Source organism: Mustela putorius, unplaced genomic scaffold, assembly GCF_011764305.1.
Source record: "Mustela putorius furo isolate JIRA1106 unplaced genomic scaffold, ASM1176430v1.1 tig00003834_pilon_pilon_pilon, whole genome shotgun sequence".
Lineage (NCBI taxonomy): Eukaryota > Metazoa > Chordata > Mammalia > Carnivora > Mustelidae > Mustela > Mustela putorius.
Window position 1 is genome coordinate 46,711,713 of NW_025421987.1, and position 21,443 is coordinate 46,733,155.

Here is a 21,443-nt window from a genome sequence, read left to right on the forward strand (position 1 = left end):
TTGATTTCTTTTTTTTTTTTTTTAAGATTTTATTTATTTATTTGAGAAAGAGAGTGAGAGAGAGCATGAGCGTAGAGAAGGTCAGAGGGAGAAGCAGACTCCCCATGGAGCTGGGAGCCTGATGTGGGATTCGATCCTGGGACTCCGGGATCATGATCTGAGCCGAAAGCAGTCGTCCAACCAACTGAGCCACCCAGGCATCCCTAGTGGTTGATTTCATAGCCACTAAATAATGATTTAACTTTGTTCAAAATGGTAAACACTAAACTATCTTTGGGACCATCAGAGGCACAAAATTCAGGCAGCTAATCAGAGAAGGGTTTCCCTCTGAGAAGACAAGAACCCTTTTCATGATAGCGAGTACCGTGGATGCATGAGATCTGAAATAGGAGGAAGAAGGTACTTGGCTTCTGGGAATTTTTGCCTATGAACTAAGAGAGTATTCTCTTTTGGGAAAGGCATCTGTGACAGAGAAGGTGTATATCCAATGATATGAATTGTGAGTCATAAATGGAATAGATAGATTCCTACTCTAGGTTTTAGAGGCATAACTGGTGAAGTATACTTTGGGGGAGTCTGGAAATCACATCAACATTTAAAGCACTGTGCCATTGTGATTAGTTGTTGAAATGAGTAAATGAATCAGTCAAACCAGTAAACTTCCACATAAACTTTTTAATTTTATTTTATCATTTTTTTTTCTTATTTATTTATTTATTTATTTGACAGAGAGAGAGAGATCACAAGCAGGCAGAGAAGCAGGCAGGGGTGGGGCAGGCTCACTGCTGAGCAGAGAGCCCAATGTGGGGCTCATTCCCAGGACCCTGAGACCATGACCTGAGCTGAAGGCAGAGGCTTACCCCACTGAGCCACCCAGGTGCCCCCCAAATAAACTTTTTTAAAAACCCTGGGAGCTTGCTTTGGTGATACTTTTAATATCAGCACATATACACACATGTATATTTGCATATATAGTCATAAATTATGTATAAATCTAAAAATCCTGAAAATTGTAGGATAGGGCTCTTAACCAGGAATCTGCCAGTTAGTTTCTGGATGGTGAGTAAACTCTTTTAAAATTATGTGCCAGATAACACCTGTGCATTTTTTCTGGGGAGAGAACACAAACAATGCATAGATACCAAGATTCTTTTTTTTTTTTAAAGATTTTATTTATTTTATTTGACAGAGAGAGAGATCACAAGTAGGCAGAGAGGCAGGCAGAGACAGAGTGGGAAACAGGCTCCCTGCTGAGCAGAGAGCCCGATGTGGGGCTCGATCCCAGGACACTGAGATCATGACCTGAGCCGAAGGCAGCGGCTTAATCCACTGAGCCACCCAGGCGCCCCAGATACCAAGATTCATAATGGGAAAGAACTTCAGCTATGGGATTTATAGATCTATTTCTGTAGGTACATGTGTGAGTATATATGTATCAAACTGTTACACATTGCCTTAATGTTTTACCTGAAGTGAAATCAGTGGTAAATGGAACTGCTTGAACGAATTATATTAATCATGATTTATTGTGATATGAGATATTTAATACTTTGTCATATTCTATATTCTAAGCCATTCCTGGTATTGTATTGATTTGTCAGGGATTTGATAAAATCTGTAGGTAAAATGTATCAAGAGATTTGTACAATTTGACTCTTAACCTAAATATCTTCAATAGTATAAAGAATATTTTGGTGTTGAGTTAGTACCTAAATTGGCTTTTAGTTTATATTTGGTACTGGAAGAATTTCTGTTTTCCCATCATTTTGTATCTTAAATTTAACCAAACAAAGGCTGAAGTATATTATTTTCATGATGCCGTTTCTTAACAAAATTTGAATGAATTCCATATATTCACAAGAAGATTTTGGCTTTTACATTAGATTTCATCCAGTATATTTTAAAGGAAGTTGGAAAGATTTGTGCTTATTGTGAGGCCAGTTTATTAATTTTAAAAATTTTATGTGTTTTAAGCTTTATGTGTTACTAGATCTAGTTTACTATTTTTCAGTTGTTCTCTTTTGGGTTGTATATTAATACAGTTGCCTCTCTAAAAAAAATATTTGTAGCTGTGTATTTTAATGTTTTCCTTAAAATTACATGTATATAGATAATGTTTGTAGTTTGAGTTCCAGGTCATGAAACGAAAGATAAGCTTATCAAAATTTTAATGTGGTTAAATTTTTTTGACAACAATTTTTTAATTGAGGTGTAATTCACTTGCCATAAAACTCACTCTCTTAACATACAATGCACACATCGTATATATTCACAGATTTGGGGAACCATCACCACTGCCTAATTCCAGAATAGAATTTTAAAGGTTTTTCTGGGTTTGTTTTCTTGTCCTGTCCTTCCTTTCCACTTGATACACAAAAAGTTGGTATATCTTGACAGAAAATTTGTTACTGTCCTAAAAGTTTTCAAATGTGGAACTAAAAGACCAAGATAGAAGAGAAAGGAAATGAAGTATAATTAGGGCCCTTAAAGCAAAAATTCTTATTTTATAGAAGAAAGCGTACTTTGACTTTGACATACATCTTTTGTTGAAGCTTTGGTGTAGAATCTTGAAATAAATTGTCAGTCATATGCAAAATCTATGTCAGTTTCTTAAAACTTGAATTGAGGAAGGAAATGCTTTGTACCAACATGGCAAATACTTCATTATAATAAGAACATTTCTGTTTCTTCCTCTCATACAACTTTGTTCATTGTACTATATCTTTCTCTGAGAGGTGGAAACTCTTTCGGGAACTGCCCTGATTTTGTGTGTGTGTGTGTGTGTGTGTGTGTGTGTGTGTATTGAAGCAGCGTTGATAGTGTTTTGATAAAAGCAGATTTTAAAATTACTGTTTTAATCTTCCATAATTTTCAAGCCATTTTTCAGTATTGTTAGTGATGTATGATACTGTTTTTCTTTTAATTGAAACTTGTGAACTCTTTTTTTAAATTTTTTAAGATTTTATTTATTTATTTGACAGACAGAGATCATAAGTAGACAGAGAGGCAGGCAGAGAGAAAGGGAAGCAGGCTCCCCACTGAGCAGACAGCCTGATGCAGGGCTCCATCAAGGACCCTGGGATCATGACCTGTGCTGAAGACAGAGGCTTTAACCCACTGAGCCACCCAGGCACCCCTTATGAACTCTTATTAAATGGAGATATGTCTCCCTAAATATATGGTTTATTCATTGTGTTAACTGGTTGGGAGGATTAGTTTGCACTATCATTGTATATTGCTTTTTACATGGGATGTATTGTGGGTGAGAATGTGAATCTGAATAAGTACTCAAAAATGCAGTTGCTTGTAAATATAACTAAGTTTTTGTCAAATCCCCAGTGACCCAGAAAAGGGTCTGCCAAGGGAAAGGGGGAAATGAAGCACTTTTTCGTTCCTTAGAATATAAAAAACTCCTTGACCAAAAATCTGTCGCAGAGTTTTGAGACCCATTAAAACAAAAGTTTAATGAGGAAAAAAAAACTTTATAAAAATGGATTTTTTCTAGTCAATAGGTACAAATTATTTTAAAATATTATCTGTAGAGTATTATACATTATAGTGCTAATGATGATACAAAAAATGTTTTCCTTATATTTTTTCCCTGTAGGAAAAGTAGCCATCAAAAAAGAAGATTTGTGTAACCACAGTGGCAAAGAAACCTGGTTTTCACTACAGCCTGTTGATTCCAATTCGGAGGTTCAGGTAAATATTAAGGCTTAGCTGATGTGAGAGACTGTCAGCATACAGAAAGTAAGTGGAAAACAAACTATACTAGTTTCTGTAGACAGTGCTTGTCATACATTAGTTTAAATTCTGGTAACAAATATTATAGACCTTTACGTAAAATGTAACTGGAAAGAAATGCCTTGTCACATGAATTCAAAAACAATGCACATTGTGGGTGGGTGTCTGAGTTTGGGGAGGTTATACTGGGGGGACATTTCCTGTTTTAGTTCTTTTGTTTGAGTCGCAGTGACAGATTATTAATTTTTTTTAAGGTGGGAAAATTTTTTAAGAGAAAAAATGTGTTTTATTAATTCTGACTTTGAGGAGAATCCTAGAAGTCTGTGATTTCATCTCTTCTAACCAGGATGCTCTGTTTACTCTTTTAATAAACTAGTCTTGGGAAAATGTTATTCATTCAAACCATGCTTGAGCCCACCTTGCAGAGTCTTTCATTCTTACACCCACTCTTCCTGTTCCTCACCTTTCTATTTGAAATGATGTCATTACTCTTTTTAAAGCTCTGCTTTCCTCTTGCCAAAATAAGAGGTCTTACAGATCTATATGTGAATAAAGATGTATGTTTAGCCAAGTAGCTTAACTTTCTGTTTGTTTTTGAAAGTCTGAGTTGCTCTTAGAAATTGTTATTTCTATCTAAAAGGAGTCCTTTTTTTTTTTTTTCCCCCAAGATTTTATTTATTTATTTGACAGGCGGAAATCACAAGTGGGCAGAAGCAGGCAGGTGTGGGGGGGAGGCAGGCTCCCTGCTGAGCAGAGAGCCCCACTTGGGGCTCAATCCCAGGACCCAGGGATCATGACCTGAGCAGAAAGCAGAGGCTGTAACCCACTGAACCACCCAGGCACCCCTAAAGGGAATCCTTTTTTTGGTAACTGTTTATTTATAAAATACGGTAAGGATTGTGAAACCTGAAGACGACATACTGCAAGCAGAATTCTTCCTCTCAAAGAAGTTAAAATTTGCCACTGTGACTCAAACAGAAGTTTAAGACAAGAAAAAAGTGCTGCATATACACCCACAGATATTTGCAAATAAAGTGCCTGTGTCTCTGTGTCCTCCTAATGTCTCAAGCATTCTCTTTAATTAAATTCTCAAAAACTTAAGTATTTGTATATAAAACCCCTTCTTAAGTACAAAATACAATTGAAACTTTTGTTCACTCGACCTCATTTTAATGTTCTTTTCTTCCCATTTGGCAATAACTGAAATTCACATCACACTTAGCCACTATTGTGTACAACCCAGGTGAGAGGCAGTTTGACAAAATAGAAAAGCTTTTACACTAGAAGTAAAAAAATTTAGGTCCTAATTTTCATATGTGGTTACTTCACTGACCTTGAATTTTAGTTGTATAGAATGGAAATGAAAGTTGCAATGTTGACTTGTATGATTGAGAGAATTAAGTGAAATATCTTTAACAGCAGTTGTGAAAGCTGTCAGTTGCTACACATATGTAAAATACCTGTCTACTGGCAGTCGCTCAGGTGGTCCTTTCCATTTCCATAAAATAACTTTACCCAAAGGCAGATAGGAAAGTTTTAAAGTAGCAGTTTTCCTTTTTAATTATTTTAACAGAAAGTAAGATAAGGGGGTTACTGGGTGACTCAGTCATTGGGCGTCTGCCTTCGGTTCAGATCATGATTCCAGAGTCCTGGGATCAAGCCCCACATCGGGCTCCCTGTGCACCAGGAGGCCAGCTTCTCCCTCTCCCACTGTCCCTGCCTTTGTTCCCTCTTTTGCTGTGTCTGTTTGTCAAATAAATAAATAAAATCTTAAAAAAAAAAAAAAAAAGTAAAATAAGAAAAGGCATTAAGAATTTGGTATAAAATGAAATTTGAGGATTATTTTAAGATGTAGTTTATTGAAGTTCCAATAAAAATATAAACATAAACTTGCTAAAAGATTTAAGGCCCCCAACTCTCAAAAAGTAGAAATCTCTCTAGACTATTCTGTGTAATTCTTGGAGATGGTATTAGAGATTAGTATTGGATGATAAGCTTTTATTTAGTGATATATGTAAAGCTCATCTCTGAAACATAAAAATTCTGGAAATAACACTTGATTGTAGAGATAATGTCAGCATTTTTTATTTGATATAAGTGATTTTCGTGACCATGAGTTATTAACCTTTACATGTCTTTTGCTTAAATGATAATTAGTAAGTTTGAATTCTTTAAAAATAAATTTTAGGAGGAAGAGTACTTCAGTGGGTGGGAGGGATACAGAACTCCTTTCAAGTTAATATGGTACTATTGGAAATGTTGTTCAGCCCCAAAACTGATCTAGAAATACCACATTAACTTTGTGAGCCTAGAAAAGGTAGAATAAGCAGCCTATGATTCATACACATCCTGCTTTTTAATAAATTTGTTCACTTGGATAAAGTTTATAAAATTTTACAAAAATATGGAAAGAATAGCAGTTGGTGGAGCCATAATAGAAAGCTATGGAAAGAATTGAGTTCAGTAGGAATTCCACCTAATAATTACTATTAGTGATTAAACGGTATATATGAAGCACAGTATTACGTACTTAATGTACATTTTTTCATTTAATCTTCAGGAAAGCATTATGAGGTGTAGGTAGCATTACCGCATTTTATAAATACAGAAAATGGATTGAAAGAGGTTAAATGACATCTCCAAAATCAGAGCTTTTAGGTGATGAAGCTGTGGTTTCAATAGTGATCTAGTCTGAGTCTAAAATTCCTAACCACAGTGCTTTACTGCTTTTCACTCTTGTAGTTTTGATCGTGAAAAGGCTTCAGCATATTATTAGGAGGGGACACATCAAGTATAAGGATCAGAAGCCTACTCAAATTAGCTCCAAGAAAAAGGGAGGGGCATTTGAAAGTTCCTGGGGAACTTGTTGGTATAATTGCAAGAACTTCAGTATGCTCAGTAAGAGCTGACATTTACTGAGGAGCTGCCTTTGAGGTGGAGGTCAGGTATTTATTTATTACAACAATAAACTAGATACAGTTCACAGAGTCAAAATTGTTTATAAGAAGATTGTAATTTCTCATAAAGTATCCTGAAATATTGGGTGGTTTGTTTGTTTCTGCTTGATCACTACATAAAATAATTGGCTTGCATTTGGGACCAAATAAAAAATATATATTGTATTTTTACACTGTGGACTTCAACTCAATGCAGCCTTAGATACTGCAAGGGGCACCTGGGAACTGAGATCCCCTGATTGATTTCTTCCCACTTGTTTGCTCACTGTGCTTATTGAGTAGAAGTACTCACTGTTTAAATAGTGTTTTTTCCTCTCTCTCATTTTGTAAAATGAATAATTAATATTCTCTCTCTGTTTTGTCCTGTCATTTTAATATTATTCGCTTTGCAAAATGAAAAGGAAAAAACATTAATGATGATATTCCCTTGTATTTTTGTACATCTGATGAGATTATGTCTTTCTCACTTCTGCTTCTCTTTAATCTCTTGTTGACAGCTAAAAAAAAATGCCCACATCAGTCTTTGAGTTTACATGACCATACAGCCCCTCACTTTCTGAGGTCTAATTTAGTTTTCTGCCACAATTTAGAGAATTTGACCCAACTAGGGTCAGATGTCTGCTGCATTCTAATTGGTATGATGGGGGTGAAGGGGTAAAGTCACTGTAGTGCAGTCTGTTCTGGGGCTTTGGGAGGCATGATCCCTAAGAAAGGGGTTTAAGTAAAGGAAATGATTGGCATATCTACTTCAGAAGGGAAGATGTTTCATTTCCTAGCTCTACTACTAATTGTCATTTGTATCTAAAACAGTTGTTAACCTATTGTTGTCTGAGGCATGAGAACTTCAGTGTATAGGATTCCCTTCAGTTCTGAAGTTGTAGGGAAGTAACATGCAGAAACGTAATTTAGCCTTGAATTGAAAAGATCCCAATAGTAGGAAAAAACGGGTTTTTATACCAAACAGTTGAAAGTTACAAAGAACACTAAACCTCTTAACTTGGACTGTTTCCCAAATCCTTTATTATTGCTGTTAATAATGTCAGTTATTTTCAGTTTTCTTTCCAGACATTCAAGACATTATCAATATTTCATGAGTGCATTTTCCTACACTTCTTTTTCTGTTCTTTTTTTGTTTTTGTTTTGTGGTTATTCCCTGTATATTGAAACATTCTCTTCTGAACCCACTCTGATCTGCCTTCATACCCCACAATGAGCCAGAGGGAGAGCACAAAGGGCTCTCATTAATGTTACCCATGAGATTGTGTTAATAAGTCTGGTGGACATTTTTCAGTCCTCCTCATATATGATCTTTCAGTAGCTTTTCATAATGTTGACCATTCCTTTTTGAAGCAGTCTTTTCCTTAATTTCTGGTTGTGGTTACTGTCCTACTTCACTTGGTGTTCTTTCTACTATTCTTTGCCACACAAATGAAGTTAATTTGGATTGTTTTGGTGCCTCTATTTATACGTCCTCTTTTGGCTTCAGTTATCTGCAACCATGCTGTTAGCTGTATAGTGCTGGAACTCACAACAAACATGAAATATTTTTCCTTTCTTTAGTTCTTAAGTACTGTGATAAAGAGCATGCCTTCACATAAGACTGATCAAACCACATCTCTTATATGGAGAGTTGGTACTCTTATTAGGGCTGTATGTCTCACATAACTTGTACAAGCAGTAAATCTAGATATGCTATCAGTCATGTCTTCGAATTACCTCATTACCAACAAGCTTATCTTGAACTTCTGGATCATGCTGTAAGTTATTGATTGTTTTATGGTTACTGTTTTTTTTAGTATGTCCTCTCCCCTACCTATTTAAACAAGTGTTAAAAATAACATATGCAGTGATTATACCTAATAATACATACATCTGTTTTTTTAACATGCCTGATTAAAATATAATGAATGTAAAGGTGTAATTCATTGTTTCATGAAGAAACTTCATTTGTAAATTTGTAAACATGAAATAACAAAGGAGCCATTCTAGATTGTGATAAGTTAAGTCTTCACAGAGGAAAAACAGATTCCTCCGTAAATAAGAGAGATTAAGTAAATCCTTTATTTTGTTTTTCATCTGCTAGTCAGTTGTGTCCAAAATGATCTTATAGCTAATTACTATATATGAAAATATGTGGAAATTACAAAGTTGGGATTCCCCCCCCCCCCGAATGAAGAAAATTTCTCACCAGTCGAAATAATACTGAGTTCTTTTATGTGGAATGGTTACTATAATTCAGTGTTTTGTGATAAAAACTTAAAAAAAAAAAAAAAAGCCTAGACCGAAGTGTGTGCATTGGGTTTTTCCCAGATACCTATAATACATCTGAATTTCCCAAACTGTATGCAGAAATTCATATGATATCTTCTATATGGTACTATTAAAATGATCACAGATTTTTCTGTGTGAACTTTTATAAAAGTATTTGAAGTAAAGCTAGCATATTATGAAACCTTCAGACAGTGCCAGAGTAATATAAGTTCCTAAATATGCTGTCTAGTATAAATTAATGTGATATAATTGCATGTATCAACCTAATGTAGTCATTGCTATAAAAGGCATGTAGTATTATAATAGTTCCTAAAAATTTGGTTTACTTTAAATAAAACGTTTAGAATACAGTGCCAAGTAATTTGGTCTTCCAATATTTCCCGACATATGAAAGTAACTTTCATCATTGAACCTCCCTTAAGAGATTGGATAATAAGAATGCAGTTGTGGGGTGATGGATGTTGGGGAGGGTATGTAGCTGTGGTGAGTGCTGTGAATTGTGTAAAACTGATGGCTCACAGACCTGTACCCTTGAAACAAACAATACATTGTATGTTAATTTAAAAAAAGGAAGCAGTTGTGGACCAAATCACATTGCATGTTTATCATCAAGCATAGTTCTTGTCAGAATCTTGTAGTTGCTTCGTTATAGCTAATGTCTCCTTTTTTTCTAGTTGCTTTTAAGATTTTCTTTTGATCTTTTGCTTTTACTAGTTTTACTATGCTCTGCCTACTTATGGTTTTCTTAATGTTTTTTCCTGTGGGTGTTCCTAGGGGCTCTTAAATCTCTACCTTGATGTCTTTCTTTGGTTTTGGAAAATTCCAGGCAATTATTTCTTTATTTTTTTTTCCTTCACTATTTTTTCTGTCTTCTCTTCTGAGACTCCCATTATATGAATAATAGACCATTTTCCTATGTTTCTTATGTCTCTTATGCTCTCTCCCTATCTGTGCTTCTTTGTGGATATTTGCCACTGACTAATCTCCCATTTCACCAATTCTTATTTTGGCTATGGCTCATTCATTGTTAAATACATCTTCATTTTGGTTATTTTGTTGCCCAGTTCTAAACTTTTCATTCGATAAACTTCTTCAGATTTTTTGCTGGGTTTTTCATTTTGTTGTCTACCTTAAAAAAATGTAAGCATCTATTTTAACTGCCTCTTGTCAGTTAACTCCAGCATCTGCATCTCCTGCTTTTTGTTGGTTTTTGTTTTCATTTTGTTTTTTGGTGTATGGTCTTGTATGGCATGCTTCATAATTTTTGATGGAATGCTAGACATTTAAAAATATGAAATATTTTAGAGATAATTTGAAGCTGTGGATGACAAGGTCTTTTTTTTCCTTCAGAGAAGATTTACTTACTATCTATAGGTGATCACCTCAATCTAGTTAGAGATTCAGCTGATTTTAGGCCAAGTTTTAGTTTTTGTAAAGGCTGGTCAGTGTTGTTCACACTTACTCCTTAGGCATAGTCTTTCAGAGATTGCAGCAGAAAGCCTGCCGTTTTGCCAGTGGCACTCTACCTTGGTGGACCCTGGACTCCAGTTTTTATATCCCAGCGTCATTAGACTGTAGACTGTTTTATTTAAGTTCTTCAGCCTTTCAAGCCACTGCTGAAGTTAGGGAGTCTCATGCAACAAGCTTCTTCAGATGCCCCACCAGCAACATCTACTTATATCTCATTGGCCAGAATTGTATGATATGACTGTCCCTGGTCACTGTCACCTGGCTTCAGAGGAGACTAGGAAATGTTTTGCTGAACTCAAAACTACCCTGTCCAAAAAACAAAAACAACCCCCAGAAAAATGAAAACCACCAAACTTGTTTTGCTACAATCCAGATCTATAAAATGGTAACAGATATAAATGAAACTAAACTTTTGTGTGAATGTATTAAGGAATTCTAAATATTTTTTCCTAAAATGTTGATAGATTTGGGCTTCTAACACTAAGAAGTAGCTTTAAATAATTTTTTAAAGTTTTGTTTTGTTTTGTTGTGTTTTGTTTTTGCTAAATACCAGGACACATTGGTAGTAGAAATTTTAAAAATCTGGGTGAGCAAAAAATTCTGAAATCCTACCAACCAAAGTTAACTTCTAGCAATATTTTAGTAGATGACCTTATAGTAAATTTATATAGTAATATATATAGTACATTTTATTTTTACAGATTAACATTATATTATACAACCTGATTTGTATCTTACTACTTTTACTAAGTATCATGTATATATTCCCATGTTTAAAGTATACGGTGAGGTAGTGTTTTACAGTTTAGAAATTATAATTTCCTTGATTTAGTTCGTAGTGCTTTTTCATTTTAGTGTCCTACCCTAATAATAAATGTCTTGTATCCTGTCTACACTCTTTTCTTGACCCAGTTAAATATACAGTTACGTTATTGTTGACTAATACCAAAGGAAAGGTCTTTTTAACAGAGAGTAGGAATAATGAACATAGTAGGTAGGCTATGACTCAGTGATATTGATTCCTGGTAGAATCCCATTAAGTAGATACTTTTTTTTTTTCTTTTAATATCTAGACTTTGCTTGATACAGTGCTATGATTTTTAGTTGTGCATGAAATTATTATACTTCTACTCTGTTTTAACAGTTTCTGTTGTTTTAGAAATAGAATAGATTCTAGACATTTCCTGAGACACAGTTGGGAATGCCCTGTTAGCATTAAAATTTCTACCATACCAATACTATACCATACCAATTTCCACCATACAGTTTCTACCATAAAATGCATACATGTTGGGGCGCCTGGGTGGCTCAGTGGTTTGGGCTGCTGCCTTTGGCTCAGGTCATGATCTCAGGGTCCTGGGATCGAGCCCCGCATCAGGCTCCCTGCTCCGCAGGAAGCCTGCTTCTCTCTCTCTCTCTCTCTCTCTGCCTGTCTCTCTGCCTACTTGTGATCTCTGTCTGTCAAATAAATAAATAAAATCTTTAAAAAAAAAATGCATACATGTTAAAATAGTAAAACTGCTTTGAGATTCAAATGTTGATGCAGTTGGCTAGGCTCATTCACTAGGCAAGTGACAGCATAGATGATTCAAAAATCTAGTTGAGAAATATGAAAAATTACTACATATCATGGACTTCTTCTGGATCACTCTTAAATAGCAGGGGTCTTTTTTTTTTTTTTTTTAAGATTTTAGTTATTTATTTGACAGAGAGAAATCACAAGTAGCCAGAGAGGCAGGCAGAGGGAGAGGGGGAAGCAGGCCTCCCTGCTTAGCAGAGAGCCCGATATTGACCCTGACACCATTACCTGAGCCGAAGGCAGAGGTTTAACCCACTGAGCCACTCTGGTGCCCTAGGGGTAGTGAGTTTTAAAGCAGGATTAATGAAAGACCTATTTCATAAATTTTATATGATTTTATAAATATTTGTGCCTGGACTTTTTTTTTTAAGATTTTTATTTATTTATTTGACAGAGAGAGATCACAGGTAGCCAGAGAGGCAGGCAGAGAGAGAGAGAGGGAAGCAGGTTCCCTGCTGAGCAGAGAGCCTGATGCCGGACTCCATCCCAGGACCTTGAGATCATGACCTGAGCCAAAGGCAGCAGCTTAACCCACTGAGCCACCCAGGCGCCCTGTGCCTGGATTTTTAGTGGAAAATTTGCTTGATATAGTTCCAGTTCCACCTAACTGCCAGTTTTGCCCCTACTGTTGCCTTTGTTTCTTTAGAGTTTAGCTTTCTCATGCAGACTTTTGCATTGAGATCCATCAGTCAGTGTTTATTGCTCATCACTTAGTATCCGTCTAACCTTGAGCTTTGTAGTTAGCAGACCTCAGATTCACTCTCATGGAATAAACACCCATAAAATAGTGAGGCTGATTCAAGTTAGATGCCTGTGAAAGAATGTCTAAAAGGGGTTGTTCCAAAGAGGAACAGTAGCTTGATAATGAACTTTCTTACCTCTGATGAAATTACTTAACGTCATCAGCCCCTAGACATCACAGCCCTGAAATCTCCGCCGTGGCAATTTGTCTTGTCAGCTGGGTGGAGGTAATCCAGGACTGATCTTAACCACTTTAGAATTGCTCATAACCAGTTTAGAATTGCTCATTGCCAGTGGCTGGGTGGAAACCTCAAGCTCTCTATTATATTGTTTCTAAACCTTTGTTTCATGAGTTTATAGTTTACTTTAAATTTATACTATTGAATTTTTTAAAAATCCATTTATTAATAGTTATTGAAGAAAGCACTTACTTATTTTCAGTATCCCATTTTTTCAGTAATGCTTTTGGTTGTATATTGTTATCTTTATTTATTGTCTCCTGAACTAGACTGTGAGCTTCTTGTAAGGAGTGATTGTGTCTTATATATCTGTTGATTCCTGGCCAGTCCTACAGTGCCTGCTAAAATATTATAGATATTCCATGAATCTTTAATTTTCAGAAAACTGTTGACAAATTAAATCTTACTAGCTTTAACCCAGTTTTATTGTTTTAGAATTGTATTTCTCTTGACCTTTAATGATATTGCCTCTGTTCTTATTGATGGTGTATCTTTTCTGGAAAAAACATTCTACATTTTATAATCTGCTAAATCTTCTTAAAACATAAGTACTGTCTTTTTTTTTTTTTTTTTAGCCATGGTAATTGAGATTCATAAATATTCTTTGAACTGGGCTTTAAATTCTTTGATTGGAGTACCATGCCTGATATGAGCATTTGACTTCTAGATCTACATTGTTGGTTATTAGTCATTTAACAAGTACTTTATGTGGGCAAAGCCATGTGCTAGGGATCACTAAAATATAATTAGTGAACAACTAGATATTATTGGTACCATTGGAAAAAGTACTTACCTTTAGTATTTGGTCAGTAAAATAGACCTTTTTTTTTTTTTTTCTCATTTTAGGGTAAAGTTCACCTTGAATTAAAACTGAATGAGCTGATAACAGAGAATGGAACTGTGTGCCAGCAGCTTGTTGTACAGTAAGCATATTTCTTTTACCAAAATCAGTTGGAAGTAATTCTGCATCATGTATGCTTTGAATCTTAAGACAACACCTTATTTTATATACTTCAGAAACTTTTTTTGAGAAATGAAATTCTGCTGTGTCATTCCTTTATTAAGTTGATTTCCAGTTTGTCTTCTCATAGCCACTCAGGCTGTAATAGGTCATTAATTCGTTCAACTTTATGTATTGAATGTGGGTTAAATGATAGAGATAGGCAGTAGGCTGTTACAGGATCCTGGGTAAGCATAGCTTGTGCTCTGGCAGAATGGAGTTGGAAAGCCTTCCTGGTGGTGGGCCTCTCGAGATACTGAAATTTTAATCACAGAGCTGAGCATTAGGAACCTTGAGACTTAAACTAAATGGCTACCTTGGGATGTACCAGTACTGATTCTTACCTACTTTAAAATACCTCTTTTGCCCTCAAGTCATTTTTTGTGTCTCAGACTTTAATCTTCTAACTTCTCTGGAAGTACAAATTTCCAAGCCAAATCCTCTGCTTTTCTTGTCCATCCAGACTTTTCTTGTGTTATCAGCAAACTACTGGATGTCCCTGACTTCTTCTGAATGCTTTTTCTTTGTCTTAACTGATGATCTGAGTATCCCCTGAGTTACTATTTCCTCTACTGCCTTCTCAGTTAGAGGCTGTTTCCTACTGTGCCCACTTACCTTAGGGTGGGGTAAGTGTTCCTCTCCTATTGCTGCTCCAGTCTCTAATTTCTTATCCTTATTATGAACACCCCAGCTCCTTTGAGGCATTTTCCCTCTCTCTCTCCTTCTCTCCTTCTTTCTTCCCCTCTCTTTACTTATTTATATGTATTATATATCTAATATTACTTTTTTTAGAACTCTATTTAAAAAGGTTGCATATATGCAACATGATCCTTATTAATGTATTAGTGTACTTCCTAAGAATAAGGATATTCTTTTAAATAACTCTAGTACAGTTATCAAATTCAGGAACCTTAACATCATTACACTAAAAGTATAATGTACTTTTATATTCTAATACTTTATATTTTATATTCTAATACTTTAATCTACAGTTATTATATTTACTTTTGTCAACTGTCCCAGTAATATCCTTTAAGATAGTTTTTTTCTCTGCAAGAAAGGATCCAGTCTAAGTTGTATTACATTTAGTTTATGTGTCTCTTTAATCTCCTTAACCCGTAATAATTTTTAGCTTTTCTTTGTGTTTCATGTTATTGAGATTTTTGAAGAATACGGCCAGTTTTGTGGGTTTTTTTTTAATGTTTCTCAGTTTGGATTTACTTACTAAAAACAGCTCAAGATTTGTTTGTAGTATTTTCCCCCAGACTGAGAGCATGTAGTCAAAGTGTTTGAATTAGTCCCTTCCACCACTCCCTCCTTGCTCACTTTGGTTATATGATAACATTTGAAATAGTTGGTTTGTTTGGTCTGTTTACAGTCAGTTTAATGGGGTTTAAACCTCAGACAGGGTCTTGGAAAGGTTCGGGAGGGGAGTAGCCCCAGGCCACGCTGCCAGGGAAGGAGGGGGCAGAAACCAAACAGGAGCCTTCTCAATCCACGATCTGCATCACTATGTCTTCTGCTCCCCTACCAGCTTTTTAAAAATTGGTTTGTCCCTCCCATCCTTGTTATTTACTTTTATTTTTTTTAATATGTAGAATATTAGCATAACTTCAGAAGTCAAAACTCTACTAGAGACATTAGTCAGAGATATGTGTAGTCCTCTCTCCCGACACTCAGCACCAGGAAACCATGACCTGATTTTAGCCCTATAGTTTTTGCCTTTTCCAAAATATCATATGAACAGATTCATGTAATATGTAGGCTTTTGCAGATGGCTTCTTTCACTTATGATAATGCTTTTGAGATTCATCTGCATTGCTGCACATATCCATAGTTAACCCTTTTTAAGGCATTACTTCTTGTCATAACTTGGTATAGACACTGTTATATGACAAAACAATGCATGAAACCCAAATTCATACAGAAGTAGTAGAATCTGGATTTGAACTCTGACAGTTTGATTTTTTTAAGCTTTTCTTCTGAGATAATCATAGGAATTGCAAAGTAGGGAAGGGTCCTGTGTACTTTTCACTCAGTATACCTTATATAACTTATATAAGTTATATCTTATATAACTATAATAAAATTTAAAAACCAGGAAATTGACTTGTGCAGTGTCCAACATATTGTATGTCTTTTATCATATTTGTAGATTTGTGGTAACTGCCTCAGTCAAGTTACAGAACTGTTCTGTCACCATAAAGATATCCCTTATGCTACCATACTATTATAGTCACACCCACTCCTTCCCTCACTACCATCTGTAACCTTTGGCAACCTCTGATCTATTTCCAGATCTATAATTTTGTCATTTCAAGAACATTATGTAAATGGAGTCTTACCATATATGACCTTTTGAGATAGGCTTTTTTCAATCAGATCCATCCAGTCATGTGTAATTTCTTACAGATAGAATAGAGTTGGGTGTCACTTTCTAAAATCCATTCTGCCAATCTCTTTTATTTAGTGAATTTATAGCATTTACTTTTAATGTAATTATGGACGTGTTAAGCTTAAATCTGGCATTTTTTGGTCTGTTTTCTGTTCTCAACTTTTTTTTTTTTTTTAAGATTTTATTTGTTTATTTGACAGAGATTATAAGTAGGCAGAGAGGGGAGGGGATGCAGACTCCTGGCTGAGCAGAGAGCCCAATGTGGGGCTCGATCCCAAGACCCTGGGATCATGACCTGAGCAGAAGGCAGAGGCTTTAACCCATTGAGCCATGCAGGCGCCCCTGTTCTCTACTTTTTTCCTGTTTTCTTTTTCCTCTGGGTTCCCTGAATATATTTTTAGAATTCCATTTAGATTTTTGTGTACTGTTTTTCTATCTGTAGTATATCTCTTTGAATAGTTTTTCTAGGTGTGATTTCTTGGTGTTTTAGGTATTGCATTGTACATGTGTAACTATTAAAGTCTACTGGTATTGCCATTTTTTAGAATAAAGTGTAGAAACCTTACCTTCTTTTAAATCCCTTTTGTAATGTAATTGTCTTATATATTTTCCCTTTGTACGTTGAGATCCACATCAGTGTTAAAATTTTTGCTTCAGCAATCTAATATAGTTTTAAAAAATTAGAAAAGAAGGGAAAACTAAGTTCATTGTATTTATCCATATTTTTGCTCTTTCCATATTCATTTTTTGCTTACTGTTATTTTTGGATTCCTTCTTTGATCACTGTCTTTATGTTTAGAGAATCTCCTTTTACCAGTAGTTCTTTTAGGGTAGGTCCATAAGTGACATACATACTCTTTTAATTTTCCTTTTCCAAGACATTTTAGAATATCTTGATTTCTTTATTCCTGAAGGATATTTTCAGTGGATACAGAATTCTTTATTAACAGCTCCTTTTTTTTTTAGCACATGAAAAATATGTCACTTCCTTTTGGTCTTTATGGTTTTTTAATTCACTGTAGTTATTGTCCTATGCAGGTAATATGCTTTTTCTCCCTGGCTGCTTTCAAGAGTTTGTCTTTGTCTTTGGTCTTCTATATGTTTCAGTTTAACTGTAAGGTATTTTGGCATAGATTTCTTTGGGTTTATCCTGTTTGATGTTTGATCAGCTTCCTGAATCTGTTTGTCTTTTGCCAATTTGGGGTATTTTTGGCTATTATTTCTTCTAATATTCTATCAGCTCTGTCATCTTTCTCCTCTCCTCTTGAGATTTAAATGGCATTAATGTTAGATCTTCTATTATAATCCCACAGGTCCTGAAGCTCTGTTCTTTTTTTGCTTTTCTTTCTTTTTTTTTTTTTTTCTCCAGTCTGTTTTCTCTGTTCATGTTGGGTAATTTCTGTTGTTCTGTCTTTTAGGCTCACTGATATTTCCTCTGTCCCCTCCATTCTACTGTTGAGCCCATCTATCAAGTTTGTTATTTTGGTTTTAAATGTCAGAATTTCCATTTAGTTCTTCTTCATATATTTTATATCTGAGGACTTTCTTTTCCTGATACTTTTATTTCCATTTATTTCAGATGTTTTTGTAAATGCTCATTGAATCATTTTTATGATGGCTGCTTTTAAATATTTGCCAGATAATTCCAACATCCATGTTGTCTCAATGTTTTCATTTGCTGATTTTGTTTGTTTTTTGGTTTTTGGATTTTTCCATTTAAAGCTGAAGATTGGTATTTTGGTATGATAAGTGGTTTTCAGTTTTACTCTGGACATTTTGCGTATTATGTTATGAGACTCTGGATCTTATTTAAGTATTCTGTTTTAGCCAGCCTCCTTGACACTCTCCTAGTAAATGGAGAGGAATTGCCTATTCATTACTGTTAGGTGCAAATAGAAGTCCAGGTTCCTGGGGCACCTGGGTGGCTCAGTGGATTCAAGCCTCTGCCTTCAGCTCTGGTCATGATCTCAGGGTCCTGGGATGGAGCCCGGCATCGGGTTCTCTGCTCAACAGGGATCCTGCCTCGCCCACTCTCTCTCTCCCTGCCTCTCTGCCTACTTGGGATTTCTGTCTGTCAAATAAATAAATAAAATCTTTAAAAAAAAAAAATCCAAGTTCCTGACTCAGCCTCTGCTGATACCCCTGGAGGAGAAGTGAGAAGAGTTCCTTATTACTGCTGAATGGGAGTGGTAGTTTAGGCTCCCCCTTAGTCCTTTCATGTGGCCACTCTGCCTGGCATGGGGAGGAGGGCCTCATTACTGCTCCATTGTGGCCTCCACTGACATGATGGTTGAGAGGATTTAGTAGTTAACCCTGTAGGTGGTGAAGGTCTTGCCTTCCTACTAAGCTTTCTCTGACATCACCCCAGCATGAAGGGAGAGGAGTGCATCATTGCTACCAGGTGGGGATGAAAATGGTCTATGCTGACACCATTGGGGGAAAGGGCCCATTAGAGCTTGTTAAAGATAGAAGTCTAGGCTCTCTCCTCAGCATTTGGTCTTTGTTGATGGGGGTTTGGGTGGAGCCACAGTATTTTTAATGGCGTTTGATTAGAGTAAGAGGTTTTTTATTTTTTTTAAATGGTTTCTCTCTTAGTAAGCTGCCCAGTTCCTAGTCCTTTGGCTAGAGAGAGCTAGCTGGCTTTTTCTTAGAACACTTTTTGTCTATGCCCACTGGTGGTGTTCCAGGTTGGTGGCTTCTAGCAAGCAGTCTAAGATACATAAAGTACAAAAAAAAAACCGCAGGGAATTCACTCCCATATCTTCCCTTGGGTCCCAAGATCTCTTAACTGTTTTGCTTCTCTTCACTCCTCAGAGTTTTCTTATGTTTGTTATATATTTAATGCCCAAGATTTTTAGCTATGCCTAATGGGGGAGGACTAGAAAGGCATGCATCTACTCCATCTCAACTTGGACCTGGAAACCAGTTTTTTTCTTCACAAGTAGTACTCCATTTGTTTACCTATTCACCAGTTGATGGATATGTGAATTATTTCCAGTTTGAGGCTGTTATAAAGAAAGCTGCTATAAATGTTCACAAATAGGTCTTTTTATGGGCATATGGTGGTCTGTATTCTTTCCTTCCTTCTTTTCTTTTTCACTTAAACCCACATGATCCATACTTACTGGCCTGTAGTAGCAGAGCTCCAGTAGCAATTTTGTGGAATTTATTGTTGATTTCTCAATTTTTAGAAGTATTTTGGAGTCCATGGTATTCTCTCTTCTTCAGTAATGCTGCAGGTGTAGTTTTTTTTTTTTTTTTTTAAGATTTTATTTTTTTATTTCACAGAGATCACAGGTAGGCAGAGAGGCAGGCAGAGAGACAGAGGGAAGCAGGCTCCTCACTGAGCAGAGAGCCTGACGATCCCAGGACCCTGAGATCATGACCTGAACCAAAGGCAGAGGCTTAACCCACTAAGCCACCCAGGTGCCCCTGCAGGTGTAGTTTTATGTGTTGTTTTCTCTGTGTCATTTGCTAAACTTACGGTTGGGAGGTAAAGTGTGGGAAGGTTCATATCCTAGCAGTTACTACTATCTTCAAGACCTAGAAGCTCCCCACTGCAGCATTTCTTAAATTTCAGTAAGACTTCTGTCTATCGATCTTTACCACATTCTTACCTGCTTTTATTTTTCACTTCCCTCCAGGTTGTTTTCCATGATCTATCACTGTAATCATTTTTTTCTTACAGGTTCTCTAACTTCCTTGTTCTTTTCTTTATCTGTCTTCTTTATCTGGAACAATCCTAGTATGAAGGAACTCAGTCTCTTCCTTTGCATTCAGTCTATAACCTATTATTGATATAGAATGTCACACAGACTGATTTTACTTTGAACGCATGATCACAGACCTTTCGTGGGTACCTAAAACTTCCTGGAGTTTTACTGTGTTTCTCTAGTAACACCTATGAGATTCACCATCACTTTAGACTATAAATTGGTCACATTTTCCTGATTCTAAATCTGCAAACCAGTATTGGCATCCATCTTTTTGTCCTTATGTTATAGTAGAAGAGATGCCCCCTTTGTTTCTGAGAGTGAATTCTGAGTTCTTTTCTCCTACCTAAGGACGTTCCTTCTTCAGTTATTCCTTCTTCTGTTTCATCAGCTTCACCTTCTCTTTTAGATTGTTCTCATCAACATGTAAGAAATGTGCTAGTGGGGGGAGGAGTCAAGATGGCAGAGAAGTAGCAGGCTGAGACTACTTCAGCTAGCAGGAGATCAGCTAGATAGCTTATCTAAAGAGTGCAAACACCTACAAATCCATCAGCAGATTGAAGAGAAGAAGAACAGCAATTCTAGAAAGAGAAAAACAACCACTTTCTGAAAGGTAGGACTGGCAGAGAAGTGAATCCAAAGCAACGGGAAGATAGACCCCAGGGGGAGGGGCCAGCTCCCAGCAAGGGGCGAACAACGGAGCACAAAATCAGGACTTTAAAAGTCTGTTCCGCTGAGGGACAGTGCTCCAGAGGCTAAACCGGGGTGAAGCCCACGTGGGGTCAGCATGGCCTCAGGTCCTGCAGGGTCACAGAAGGCTCAGGGGTGTCTGAGTGTCGCAGAGCTTACAGGTTTTAGAACGGGGAAGCCGGCTACAGAGACAGAGCCAACAGTGAGCTCACAGCTCAGGTTTACCTTGAACCAGTCACAGGCTTGGTGAGCTTGGAGCACGGCCGGAGGTCAGGCAGACGGGAGTTACTGGGCGCTGTTCTCTGAGGGCGCACTGAGGAGTGGGGCCCCGGGCTCTCAGCTCCTCCGGGCCAGAGACCAGGAGGCCGCCATTTGTATTCCCATCCTCTGGATCTCTATGGAAAGCGCTCAGGGAACAAAAGCTCCTGAAAGCAAACCCGAGCGGATTATTCAGCCCAGCCACTGGTAAGGGCGGTGCAGTACTGCCTGGAGCAAAGACACTTGAGAATCACTACAACAGGCCCCTCCCCCAGAGATCAACAAGAAATCCATCCAAGACCAAGTTCAACTATCAAGGAGTGCAGTTTCAATACCAAGGAGAGTAGCAGAATTCCAGAGGAGTAGAATGCAAAGCACGGAATTCA

The 21,443-nt window shown here is 36.6% G+C and overlaps 1 protein-coding gene across 3 annotated transcripts in view; it reads left to right on the forward strand.

Annotated features, from left to right (window-relative positions):
* The window catches only part of RASA2 (RAS p21 protein activator 2), a 142,182-nt gene that overhangs the window by 40,206 nt on the left and 80,533 nt on the right, over positions 1-21,443 (forward strand). For all 3 annotated transcript variants that reach the window (XM_045088454.1, XM_045088453.1, XM_045088455.1), the window contains exons 4-5: positions 3,608-3,702; positions 13,848-13,924. In XM_045088454.1, the coding sequence (XP_044944389.1) occupies positions 3,608-3,702; positions 13,848-13,924 (172 nt within the window). The remainder of the gene's footprint in view (positions 1-3,607; positions 3,703-13,847; positions 13,925-21,443) is intronic.